Here is a 13394-nt window from a genome sequence, read left to right on the forward strand (position 1 = left end):
ACCAGTTGTTTGAAATCTCTAAAGGCACCAAGGGCCTTTGGTCAACAAGGTCGGGACTTGGCGCCTGTTTGAAGTTGGAAAGAGGCAAATTCAGAACAAAGTTTAGCGGACAGAGGACACTTCCTTCATGTTACCCGCAAGGTTGCCCCGGCCAGTGACCCTAAGAGCTTCCCCAGGACTGATAAATAGCTGAGGCCTAAGGCACAGGGGCCAAGAGAATAGTTTCTGGGGCAGAGGCTCCTTCCCAAGTCTGGCGAATGTAGCCTGCGTGTCCTGGCCACAGCGTCTCCACCTGTAACATGGGGCCAGTAACACCAGCCTCAGAGGTTTTGAGGATATAATATAGGACATTGAGTTGGTGCTCTATGAATGAGTGAAAGTCTTCCGTTAACCTCACACTTAGGGTAAGGCAGGGAAAGCAGGGGTCAGTGGAGGAACTGGATGGTTTTCAGTTCCTCCTTAGTAAGCCCCAGCCTCATTCCACATCAGTGGCCCATCCACGGCCATGGGAGGCAGGTGCTTGCTCTGCTTTGTGCGGTGCTGAGTCCCCGGGGCCAGAATGGCACCTGGCATAGGCCAGAATGTGTGAATCTGGGGAGTGCACCGAGAGGCCAGGTAACCTGTCCCAGGCCACACAGCCCACCTGACTGCCTGGAGTCACGGCCGGAAGTGGAGCTCAAGTCCTCTGGCTTCAGTCTGCCCCTGCTCTTTGCTGAAGCCTGCTGTCCCTTTCTTGACTACCCTCTGTCCAGGCTTCCCCCACCTGGCAGAGCTGGCTGGGGAGCTCTGTCTGGCCCCTGCACAGATATCCCAGCCTCTACTCCCCTCAGCGAGGACATGCCTTCCTTCCCTGGCAGGGCCTGAGGTCAGGAATCCACAGCCTATGGGCCCCGTCTGGCCTCAGATGTGTTCCGTGTGACCTCACGCATAGCGTGTGTATATATACATGTGAGTAGGGGCTTTCCGCCTCATAATTTTGTATCATTTGCTGACTCTTAAAAATTGGAGATGTCGCCTAAACCCAGGATTTCCAGATTCTTTTGGAAAGTCAACAGCTCTGGCCACCTGGGCCTACTTCTCCTTTGGCACTGGTCGGCGGGAGTAGTGTTCTGGGTCCCCCCCACCCCGGGTCCCCATGTCCAAGGCTGGCCCACTTCATCATCTCTGGGCCTGCCCTCTCTTGCCCAGTAACCTTCCCCCATAAGGGCCCCAGGCTTACTTCAGAGAGACCCAGGCTACCCACTCTTCCGACCACCATGCTACATCTCCTCAGCCCACTCTTGGCCCTGCAGCCTGGAGTGCTCTCAGGCAAAGCCCAAAAGGGCAGGTTCGGGGTTCATGGTAGGTGGAATGAGGGCTCCGCAAAGATGTCCACGTCCTGATCCCCAGGACCTGAGAACATGTGATCTTACACGGCAAAGGGGACCTTGCAGATGGGATAAAGTTAAGGGTCTTAGGATGGGAGATTAACCTGGGTGATCCCGTAGGGCCAACGTCATCACAGGGTCCTTTTAAGAGGGAGGCAGGAAGGTCCCAATCAGAGAAGTTGATGTGTCAACAGAACAGAGGTCAGAGCCAAGGACTGTGGCCTCTAGAAGTTGGAGAAGGCAAGGAGCAGAGCCTCCAGAAGGAACACACCCCTGTTGACACCTGGATTTTAGCCACGTGAGACCCGTTTGGGACTTCCAACCATTTGTGTTGTTTTAGGCCACTGAGTTTCCCAGAGTATGTTGTAGTTGCAACGGGACACATAACCGGGTTTAAATCCTGGGGCGGCCGCGTAACTGGCTGTGTGCACCTGGGTGGGTGAGCCAGGGTTTCCCCGTCTGAAAAGGAGGGACTTGGGAGCCCCCTCCCGGGCGGGTGTGCGCACTAAGTCGGTGATGCGGGTGAAGCCCAGAGTGCACCCTGACAGCTCGTGAGTCTGGCGACCGCACTCTGAACGTCCCGGGAAGCTGCCTACTAAGAGGAGAGGCCCAGTCCAACCACCCCCCCAGCCCCCAAAGCCATCTCCCTCACCAGCGGTGCCTTCCAGAAGCCCCGCTGTGCCCAGGTCGGGAGGTTTGGTGCCCAGCTTATTCCCATGAGTCCTCAGGCAGGATGAGCTCTGCCCTCCCTTCCAATAGCCTCCAATGGGGAAGGCCAAGTACACGGTCACTCTCCGGCCAGAGCCAGTGGGAACGGGACGTCCTGGTCCTCTTGTCCTGGCCGGGCCCAGCAAGCTATTTTTGGGCCCGTTTATTGATGGGACGCCGGTGCCCGGCTGGACTCCTGATTCAAGAGGAAGGCCTCAGGCTGGCCTAGGGCTCTGCTTCTCCAGGCCCTTTCCTGCCCTGGGGCAGCCATCATTCGTGTCCTGTCTACACCCTAGGACATGTGTGTGGTCTGAGCTGGCTGGCTCTGGGAAAGGCAGGGGGCCCACTGGTGTGGATGGATGCCGAGGGTCACACGAACTACTCTTTCCCCAGATTCTGGAGCCTGGTTTGATTCACAGGAGACAGAACCCAGAATGAACACAGGAACACATTTTGAGGGCAGATGTAAGTTCAAATCCCAGCTGTGTCCCCCACTAGCAGTTTTAACTTGGGCAAGCCTGGTCCACTGTCCAGGGAGGCTCTGTTTCCCTTTGTGTAAAATGCAATTGATAATAATCCTCACTCCCAGGGAGGGAATGAGGCTTGAATGAGGTAGTGTGTGCATCTCAAAGCTTGGCATAAGTAAGCGCTCGTAATTAATAATAGCATTACTAATAATGATTGACAGCTGACAGTTATTGGGAGCGTATCATGAGCTAGGCCCTGGGCTCAATTATTGACCTATGTTATCTCAGCTTCATCCCTAGTAATTGCTGGGCGCAGGTGAGTGACATGGTTATAGATGCCATTATTAGCCCTTTGTATGGATAAGAAAATTGAGGCTCAGAAAGACCAATGACTTGCCCAAGATCACACAGCAAGTATGTGGCAGAAAAGCCTGCCTTGAACTCAGACCCGAACTGGGGACAGGGTGGGCCCCAAGTCCCAGGGACAGACCCCTTGTCCCCAGTGCCTCTTCCCAGAGGATGGTCACAAAGGTCCTGTAAACACCCGAGCTCCCTGCCATGCCTTGGTCACCTCGGTCATCCCTCAGTCCCGGGAAGTGAACGTCTGGTCCTTCTGCATGATGGGAATCCAGAAACCAAAGGTTCCAGAATATTTTTTTAACCCTCCTCCCTCCCCCCAGGGTTGTTTTATTTTCCTGGCTCGTTGGCATAAATTCTCCAAGACACTGGCTGGGTTGGCCAAGGCTCCGGCTGACTTGGAGGGGGTTTTGCTGTGTATGCTGGGAGCAGGGCGCAGGAGGCTCTGAATCCCATGCAACATACGTAAGGGCAGAAGGGGATGAAGCGTTTCCTTCCTAAGGTGCTCTCTGTGGCCTACACCTGCTCACAATTCACCCCAGCACCCTGAGGGCACCCTCCAGCCTCCTTTGGTAAAACAAACAGCCCTTTCCCAGATCTGCTCTTCTGCCTCTCTAGCCTCCTCTCCCACCCTGGCCTTCCCTCCCACACCATTCTACAAAAAGGTTATACTTGGCCTTTCCCCTTGCTGTTCCCTCCTGCAGATTGCTGTTCCTCCATTCTCCACCTGCCAGATGCCTCTCCTTAAACTTTACAACTTCTTCAGTGTAAGGCCTTCCCAGAACCCTCCTCAACCCCCAGCAGCATTTCCCCTGGCTTGGGGGTGCTGTAGCAAAAGAAAGACACTGCTTCTAGAACTACCTTGTGCTCCGGACTCCAGTGCCCAACTGGCCAGTTGACACCTCCGCCTGGGTACCACCCCCTCCAAACATCACAAAACAGAGCCCTCCGATTACCCTCCTAGGTCCTGGTCCCGCCTTCTAGTCTCATCTCAGGAGATGGTGTCCCCCCACCCCCCACAGGCGCTCAGACCAAAACCTGGGGAGCATATTTGACTCCCTGTTCCCTCACCCCACACATCCCATTCATCAGAAGTCCTCTTGACTTGACTGCCAAACACATTCTGAATCCGTATTCTTGTCACCTTTATAACCACCATCCTCACCTGCCTGGAATGTGATCCTGGCCTCCTCCCTACTCTCCCAGTTTCCAGCTTTATTCCACTCCACCCACCACAGTCAGAGGAAACTGTTTAAAAGATAAATTAAGTCTGCCATTCCCCTGCTCAAAACCCTCTAGGACTCCTATCTCCCTTAAAGTAAAAATCCTCCTCCTCACCGTGGCCTATAAGACCTTGTATGATCTGACCTTTGCCTTCCTCCCAGCTTCATCCCTACCCTCCCTCCCTCACTCTGTTCCTGCCACACTTGCCTCCTCCCTGTCCCAAACTAGCAAGCTTGTACCTGCCCCCAGGCAGAAACTTGCTGTTCTTTTTGTCTGAACCTCCTTCTGCCAGATATCTGTCTGACTCATTCTCTCACTTTATTCAGGTCTCTGCTCGAGTATCATCTCCTCCTGGCCTGCCCATCTAAAATACTCCCCTCCATCACCACCAAACCCTCTACCTACTTTATTTTCCTTCATTGTAGGCATTATTATCTGACATATTACATATTATCAGTATATTTGTCTTAATCTGGTCTGCTGCTAAATGTTCAACAACTGGCTCTCAGCAAGGGGGAGCTCTGATTTTACCTTTGCCAATTTTTGTGGTGTAAATACTCCCACCATGACCAATTTCAACATGAATTCATTGAACTTGGAGTTGAGGAGAGATGCGTAGCGCCCTGCCATTATATACTATTTCCATCATATTAACAGTGTGATATTGTATGATATAATAGATGCAATAGATGTGAGTAAGCTTGAGAATATAGACAATAATGAAACAATTAGAGAGTGGTAAGTTTGAGTCGTTGTTACCTCTGTTTTGGATGATAATTTATTTAATTGTAAGTTCATATAATTTAATTCCTAATGATGTCTGTGTCTTAACAACCAGCTTGCAGGATTCACAAGTCAGGACAAGCCGGCCCGGGCACAGCCCTGGAAATACAGCAGCGAGGACAGGGATGTTGTCCATCCTGTTCCCCGCTGTTTCCCTGGGGCCTGGAATAGTAGAAGGAGCTCAGAGCAGGTGCTCAGCCTGAGTTTGTTGAGCTTTTACTAATGCATCTGTTTGTATCAGAAGGCACAAACTGTTTGCTTCTATCTACTTGACTCTGTAGGCTGAGTCCAGCCCACAAACGGGTTTCATTTGGCTCTCAGAATGTTTTTAACATTAAAAAAAAATTTGTTGCCAACATTTAAAAGTCAAGAAATGTTTGCAGGAAATTCCACATAAACCTAGGTTCGCAGCTTCTTTGGGGAAGTCGGAGGTCTGGGCATACTGGTCTTGATGCTCTTGGGCTGACAGAGGCCGGAACTGAGGGGGAGCCTCCCCCTTCCGATGGGTCCACGGCAGCTCCCACCCCTCCCTGTCACCTCCCGCAGGGCCCCCTTCACTCATTTACGTAACCCGCTGGGCTCTGTAGACATCTGAGTTGTCATTGCTGTCTTAGCCTCCACTTAGCCTCAGTCACAGTGTCCTCGACAGACTAGGACCACCTTGAGAACCGTGAGGTCACCTGGGGCCTCTCCATTCCTGCTACAAGGCCCAGCACACAGTAGGACTACAGGTCCTGGAATTTTGTTAAATGTTTGTTGTCAACGAATCCTGCCCCCCCACCACCACCCCCGGACTACCCTAAACTGGGACATGCACTAAATCCAAGCCCCGACTGGAATGTGACAAAGAGGTTGGCCGAGGCCAATGTTTAAAAATACCCCAGGGCTGGTCAGCTGCAAAATGCTCAGAGGTGTTGAAACAAGTAGGCAAAGTCTGGCCAGAGGCCAGCCGCCCCAAGTTTGCTCTGTGAATGAGGGCTGATGGGAGGGGCCCCCAGCAGCTCGGGCTGGGGGTGAGGGGCGGGGAGACTGGACTGCAGCCCCCTCCCCCAGTCCCCTGCTTGGGAAAGGTCAGTGCTGTTTATAAACAGCACCGGGTGACGTGACATAATTCCGTATAAAGGGTTACCAAAGCCTGGGCCCAGGGTGGCCTCCCCTGATGTTTCCATGCCACGGCCTCCTGGCATCGAGGGAGCTGGGATGTTGCTCACCCTGTGGTCTTCCCGCGGCCTTCAGGGCCACTGCCCAGCTTGCTGGAGCCACAGTTAAAAATAATGCTTACAGCACAATCCCCTGGGGGGCAGCCGGCCTGGGGGCTGGACAGGGGACAAATGAGCTCTGGTCAAGCGCCCACCGGGTGCCAGGCGCTTCAGAGGCATGAGATCACTGGGGCTCACCAGAGCATTGGGAGGAGGGATTGTCATCCCATTGACAGATGGGAAAAGTGAGGCCGGGGAGAGATGGCACGCGCTGGTTCAAGGCTTCCTGGTGAGTCTGTGGCAGCTCGGGCATTCAAGTTCTCGAGAAAGTGCCAAGAAGTCGGGGGCTCCGTGTCTCACTCTGCTGGCTCCCGAGCCCCGGGGACAGTGGCCAGGCCTCAGCAAAGCCCTGAGAGCCAGCTCTCAGCTGACGTGTCCCCGATCAAAACCTGCCCCTCCCCCCGGCTCCCCCTCCCACTCAGTGGCAGCTCCATCCTTCCAGACCCTCAGGCCAGGTAGCAGGGCTCCGTCCTCCTCCCCACGCTCGTCCCCATCCCCTCATCTCTGCTCCATCTGGGAGGGACCATTCCTCCTCCCCCCCACCAACTCCTGGTGGGCCCCCAGCCTCTCCAGCCCAGCCGGCTGCCAGAGCCTGTTGTGGTCCCGGCCTCTCCTGGCCTCTGGCTGTCATTCTCCAGCAGTGGTGAAGGTGACACATTCACCCCTGTTTATTGGTTGCCTGTGTGTGTTGACACGCGACAATGAACAAGGCACGGAGACCAGCCCCTGTCCTTGTGGAGCTGATATTTGGGAGGTGGAGAGCAGGATCCACGTTAATGGGTAATGCGGGATGGAGCAGGGGGGCTATCTGGGGGAAGAGCGTCCCCTGCAGAGGAAGGAGCAGGTGCAAAGGCCCTGAGATTGTGCCTGGCTTGTGTGAGGATGAGGAGAGGGCCAGTGTGGCTGGGGCAGCCCGAGTGAGGGGTTTCGTGGGAAGCAGTGAAGGCAGAGGGTCACGGGGTCGAGGCTTGCACGTCATTGGAGGGCCTCGGGCTTTTCTCTAGGGCAGATGGGAACTGTGCAGGGTCCTGCGCAGAGGAGAGCGTGGCCTAGGTTCTAGCTTCTGAAAGACCCGCCCTGGCTGTGTGTGGAGCATTGGACTGCAGGGGCAAGGAGGGAAGGGCTACAGTTACGGAGGAGGTATCTGCGACGGTCCAGGCCGTAGGAGATAATGACCGGGCCCAGGGTGTGGCCGTGGCCGTGGCCGTGGGGAGAGGAGAAGTCCAGAGCCTCACGTTCTGGATTTGTTCAGAAAGTAGAGCTGACGGGCCACGCTGCTCCACCAGGTGTGACAGAAATCCAGAAATCGGGGATGAGTTCAGGGTTCCAGGCTGAGTAACTAGAAGGATGATCCTTCCACCTTATGGAGAAGGCCAAACGCTGCGCTGGGCTCCCACGGAAGCACGGATGTGGGGCAGCCCTTCCCTGGGGCCCCGAGGGACCTGCACAGAGCCCTTTGCCAATATGACGGATCTTGCTTTGCAGAATCCCTCCTGGGTCAGATGGCATTCTTCCCCCGGCCCCCCCACTCCTTCCCCGGCCCTGAGGCCTTTGTAAATTGTGTGGAAGACCAGGTCCCTTCTGCCTTCGGGGTCTGAAGAGCAGCAAACTCTTCCCTAGCTCTCACTGTGTGCCTGGCAGGATCCCAGCCTTTACATCTGTGAACCCGTTTGATCGTCACAACAGCTCAGAGAGACGGGGACTGTTATTTCATCTCTTCAGGAATGGGGAAACTAAGGCCCATAGAAGTTAAGTCACTTAGCGGGGGTCACACAGCTCGCAGGTGGCAGAGGCAGGATTTGACTCCAGGCAGTCAAGACCAGGGCTCGTGCTCTTACCCACTCTGCTTCCTCACGAGGAGCTCACCACTGACCATAAGAAGCCAAACTGGGCTTGAGGGATTGGGGTTGGGGGAAAGGCTTTCAGCCACCCCTCCCACATAGTAAGGACAATTGTCATTTTCTGAGCACCTGCCCCATGCCCGTGCTTTCTCTATTCGGCACATCAACTGAAAGGGGTGGAGATTATGATGATTGTGCCCATTCTACAGACAAGGAAAGTGAGGCTCAGAGAGAGGAAGTGCCATGGCCAGAGTCACACAGCCAGGCATGAGAACCTGGGACTCTGGGGTTCCAGACCCCAAGACCCCATTCTGTCCCTTCCTGCACCTGGCACCTGCTTTACCTGGTAGCGAGGGCGGTGCTCTGGGGCTTCATGGCCCTCTTGTTTTCCTCCAGCTGGCTGGCATAGGATAAGGAAGCAGGCCAGGGATGGGAGCGTTAATTCAGGAACAGCATAACCCTTTGTGCTTGCAGATTCTGTCTGGTACAACAACATTTCTGAGGCCCACTCTGGGCCATCCGGGGATGCCAAGGCAGGAGGACAAAGCCGAGAGTATGAGAGAGGTAGAGGTCCCAGCTGCCTCTGAGGACAGAGGAAGCGGTGGGTGGGGTTGTCACAGAAGTTCAGGTCGAGAGCAGCTCCGAGGAGCGGTGCTCACGAACCTTTGGCCTTGGCGGCCTACTTACCTCTCCAGACCTCAGTTTCCACCTCTGTGAAATGGGTTGATAATGCCTGCACGGGAAGGCTGTTGTCAGGTCTCATTTGGGCCCCCAGGGGGCTCGCTCCCTCTCCAGCTGCCCACTGCTGCCTTCCCAAACAGGAAGAGTCGAGGACCCAGTACATCGTGGGTGCTCTGAAGCCCAGGAGCCTGCTGGACATATGGAGGAAAAGAATGAACTTCTTCGAGACTAAGCTTCACCTGGGAAGTAAGTGCTTTCTATCTACTTGACACACACATAGAACCTCTCAACCACCACTGAGGCGAGGCCTACAACCATCCGCACTTACCAGGTAAGAAGAGAGACAGCCAGAGAGGTTATGAGCCCTAACCAAGGTCACAGAGCTAGGAAGCGGTGGAGCAGGGATTTAAACGTGACTCCCTCTGCCTCCTTAGCATGAGCTCTTCAGTCACAAGGCTGACATAAAAATACTTGAATTTTGTTGAGCACTTACTTTGTTCCATGTATTAGCTAATATTAAACTTGACCTCCCATGTATGAGACAGGTGCTATTTTCTTTCCCGTTTCACACATGAAGAAAGAGGCTCAGGACCTTATGCCGGGTCACAGAACTAGGCATTTGCAAAACCAGCCTTCAGACTCAGGTGGTCTGGCTCCAGAGTCCATGGTCTCAAACCCAAATGCTCTGTTTGGGAGGGTTAGCGAGGACGTGGTGCCTGGCGCGCACGTAAGCACTTCCGAAGTTGTTAAACCTTTGAAAAGCATGTAGAGACAAGCAGGCCACGCCGAGGTCTCACCGGGGCATTCGCTCTTCCCTTATTTCCATCCCTTCCTGTTGGTCCCACTTGCAGAGGAAAAGCTGCCCGTGGGCCATTTTCCCCCTTCGTCCCCTCCCTCTGGGAAAATTCTGTGCAGCATCCACAGGTCACGGGCTGCTGGCCAGAGGGCTGGCTGGAGCAGGGTTAGGCCAGGTTATCGGATTTCCACCTTCGCCCCCGACCAGAGCTGTCTTTCCAAAACAGAACATTCAGTCACCGCCTGTCCCTGTGCTCAGCTGTCCTTGTGCCCCTGACCTCGCTTCCTGCCCACCCGCCCCAGGTTTTTCCCAGTGTCCTTGTCTCTTACTGACATCTCGCAAAGATGACCAGAGTGTGGAAAAAAAGAGAAAGAGAAACAGGAGCCAAGAGACACCGAGAGGATCCGAGGACCTGTTAGTATCTGACAGTGAAAGCCAGAGACGGAGATAATGAGAGAAACAGAGGAGACAGAGATGGAGAGACAGAGGGCACCCCAGACATACGCTCTGCCTCCCTGGGTCCACAGCCTTGGCCCTCGTTCCACAGAGTCTTGACCTTCGCCCAAAGCTATGGCATCTTCTCCCACCTTTCCCTGCCCCTGGAGTCCAGCGGGTCACAGGAGAGACACCCCACCTGCCCCTCCCTCACCTCCATACACAGTCCCTCACCTCACTAAGTCCTGTTCATCCCCCTTCCTCTAGGAAGCCCTCCCTGCTTCCACAGCCCCTCTCCAGGACCCCAACTGCATTTACCTCACTGTGCTATTGTTTGTTTTGGGGTGTGTCTCCCCCACTAGAACATCATCTCCTGAGGGCAGGGACTAGGTCTGCCTTGCTCGCCTGCGTCCCTGCCTTGCTCACCCAGCACAATGCCTGACACATTGGCTGAATGATTAAACCAGCTGCTTACGTGTCCCCTGGGAGAAGCCTTCCCTGACAGCACTTGTCATTGTATTTCACTGTGTGATTATTTGACTTAGGGTCTGTGTCCCCCGCTGGTACCAAGAACGCAAGGTCTGTGGCTGTTACGTTCACCCTTGATTCCCCAGTGCCTGGAACAGTGCTTGGAACCGAGTAGGTACTCAAATATTGGTTGAATGAATGAATGAGCAGATGAACTAATCACGAGCCATCTGGAGGTTTTGAATTTTATGTTTAACCCAGTGGAGTCCAGCTCAAATCCTCTCCATTACCATTCACAGCAAACCCTGAGCCCTTCCTAAGGCCTGTGAGGTCCTGCGTGACCTGGCCCCTGTTGCCACCTGCAGCCTGACCTCTGCCCCTCGCCTCTCCCTGGCACCAATGGCTCTGTTCCCCAGGGCGCCCTGCATGGTAGACACTCTCGGCCACCCCCTTCACACCCCACCAGAAGTCATGTTAGCAGAGTTGGGGTTTTTTTTCTGTAAACAAGACTGCATAGGAAAATGAAGCATATTTGCACAAACAATCTCAATGTCACTGATGGACCTTGGTCACTGTGGGACAGTCTCCAAGTTTTGGCCAGCTAGCTCTCCAGGGCCTTGCCCTGAGACAGGGTTTGAGTCCTAGCCTCAAAAGAGCTGCTTGAGTGGGAAGGAGGGGGTGTCCGGGGGCCCCTGAGTCTGACCTTCACCTTCTGCAGAAGGGAGGAAAGAAGGCTGCGGGGAGCCCAGGGAGCGGGGCTAACCAGCAGAACCCAGTGGGTCCTTGAGGCTCAGACCAGGCCCCACCTCCCCCAGGAAGCTCCCCAGACCGCCTTCCCTGCTTCGGAGCACCCCTGCTCACACCCTGATGGTAGCTTATACCACATTCTGCACAAACTCTCTGCTGGACAGTGCTCCTAGTGGATAAGAGTGAATCTTTCATATCTTGGTGTCCCCAGAGCCCGGGTCCGGCGGGGGGGGTGGGGGGGGTGCATCAGCAAACGTGTGCGGACGAACAAAATTATTATTGAACACGCACTTCCTGCCTGGGTTCATATTTACTGTTGCTCTCACTAGGATGGGAGCCCAAGGACCTTGTCTCCTTTATCTTTGTTCCCCAGGGTCTAACACTGCTTGACCCATGGGAGGCAGCATGGAACATAGAGAGAAGAAATGAATGAACCAGCCCTTCCTACCATCTCCCACTGTACTGGGAGCTCTGTGAGGTTGAGGACCAAGTCTTATTTGTTTCTAGGGCCTCTGAGTCCAGCATAGGGCTTGGTGCAAAGGAGATGCTTGGTAGGTGTTTGTGGATGGAGGGAGGTAGAGATGGATGGATAGATGGGGGATGAAAGGATGGATGGATGAAGGGATGAATGGATGGATGGATGGATGGATGGATGGATGGATGGATGGATGGATGGATTGGTGGATGAAGGGGTGGAGAGATAGATGATGATTGAATTTATCAATCAATGGAAGAATGAATGGAAGGTTCCAGAGAGTGAGTGAATAGAATGGGTGCTTGGAAGTGTGTAGGTAGATTGATGGCAGGTAGATAAATGGAGAAATAGAAGGCTGGGTAGATACATATTATAGTCCTGGCTGAGAATGTAGGAAATATTGCTTTTTACACCCTGCCCCCCCCCAACACACACACACACACGCAAGGCCACCATTTTAAAAGAACTAAAATGAATCCAAAGAATGACTCAGAGAGTTTTCAAGTGAAAGATATTTAGGAGAAAAAAATGTAAGAAGGAAGAGCCTCTGAGCTTCTAAAATTTTTCAAGCAAAACCCTGTAAATTGGTCATGCTTTCTTGCAGTGTTTATGTTTTTATTGCGGGCCTAGCGTATGGAGTGCCCTGGGTTTGGTCTGGAAATGGAAAAAAGTTTCAGATGTGGACCCTGACCCCAGGTTGCTCAGGGTGTGCTCAGAGAGTCGGATATATGCCCACACATCTTCAGTTGGTCTTCTTTTTTTTTTTTTTTTTTTAAGATTTTAATTATTTATTTGACAGAGAGACAGCAAGAGAGGGAACACAAGCAGGGAGAGTGGGAGAGGGAGAAGCAGGCCTCCTGACGAGCGGGGAGCCCGATGCGGGGCTCGATCCCAGGACCCTGGGACCATGACCTGAGCCAAAGGCAGACACTTAATGACGGAGCCACCCAGGCGCCCCTTCAGTTGGTCTTCTTGTTGGAGGTGGGGTATACTGACTCCTTTTCTGTATGACTTCAAGCAATTTGCCTAACTTTTCTGAATCCTGATTTGCTCATCCTGTCTTGTAGGGTTGTGGTGAGCCCACGCTTATGAAGGGCAGAGCCACGTCTGGATTACAGCAGGTGCCCGGTAAACGCTAAGCTGGGCCTCAGCGTGTGACGCCGGCTGACCTTCTCAACTTTTCCTTCTCTTCCTGTCAACTCGTTGCAACTGCCCACAGTGAGGGCCGTGAACCGGTGAGGGGCTCAAATTGAGAGATCCAGTACACCTGGGCTCAAAGCCGGCCTCCTCCCCTCCCCAGCTACCTGGTTTCATAGGAACCCCTTGCCCTGTCAGAACCTCAGTTCCCACGTCTACCTCTCGGGCTCCTTTCTGGTTCCCCAAAATAGCTGTCATGGCTGTACCTAGGCTGCAAGAGAGGCTAAGAAAGTGAGTTTTCTGGCATCTACCTTGGGGAGGCATGGGGTCCTAAGGTTGGTGCTATCTACCCAGATTTGCTCTGAGACACAGAATGGGGTGAAGGGGGGTCTGGAAGGGCAAACAGAGGATATCTGCTTCTCACCCCATCTGGAAGAGAAGCTCATCCCATGCTATTCCACTATCCTACCTGTTTATGTGTCCAGCAGTTTATACCACATGACTTTACTTATTTATTCACTTATTTTCTAGTCTATTCTCCCAACACTGATATTGTCAACATCATGAGGGGCGGGCCTTTATCTTGATCACTTTATGTCATCAGGGCCTAAAGCCCAGCCAGGCACATAGTTTGTGTTAAATAAATGGC

At 53.6% G+C, this 13394-nt stretch overlaps 1 protein-coding gene across 6 annotated transcripts; it reads left to right on the plus strand.

Moving 5' to 3' along the window:
* Positions 1–2188: 2188 nt before the first annotated feature.
* On the plus strand, positions 2189–12446 carry LOC118023968. Of its 6 annotated transcripts, XR_004682962.1 has the most exons (6): positions 2189–2376; positions 2469–2540; positions 8828–8933; positions 10464–10557; positions 11507–11606; positions 12408–12440. XR_004682962.1 is itself a non-coding variant. In XM_035025397.1 (4 exons), exons 1-4 carry the CDS (start codon positions 6284–6286, stop codon positions 11511–11513), a joined length of 318 nt encoding a protein of 105 aa, XP_034881288.1. In that variant the 5' UTR covers positions 6153–6283; the 3' UTR covers positions 11514–12356. The 6 variants fall into 6 exon arrangements, 2 of the variants coding, with proteins under 2 accessions (XP_034881288.1, XP_034881287.1); XR_004682963.1 differs by lacking the exon at positions 11507–11606 and having other exon boundaries at positions 12408–12435; XR_004682965.1 differs by lacking the exons at positions 2189–2376; positions 2469–2540 and adding an exon at positions 6875–6945.
* The last annotated feature ends 948 nt before the right edge of the window (positions 12447–13394 follow it).

Source organism: Mirounga leonina, unplaced genomic scaffold (genome assembly GCF_011800145.1).
Source record: "Mirounga leonina isolate KUSES-001 unplaced genomic scaffold, KU_Mleo_1.0 Mir_195, whole genome shotgun sequence".
Taxonomy (NCBI): Eukaryota; Metazoa; Chordata; class Mammalia; order Carnivora; family Phocidae; genus Mirounga; species Mirounga leonina.

What these genes read in the sequence shown, in the direction of transcription:
- LOC118023968 (XM_035025396.1), top strand. Translation starts at nt 6,284, where the DNA reads ATGAGATCACTGGGGCTCACCAGAGCATTGGGAGGAGGGATTGTCATC. An exon ending in CGCTGGTTCAAGGCTTCCTG is followed by an intron (nt 6,395 to 8,827) that starts GTGAGTCTGTGG and finishes CTTCCCAAACAG; the next exon opens with GAAGAGTCGAGGACCCAGTA. An exon ending in GACTAAGCTTCACCTGGGAA is followed by an intron (nt 8,934 to 9,785) that starts GTAAGTGCTTTC and finishes CACCCGCCCCAG; the next exon opens with GTTTTTCCCAGTGTCCTTGT.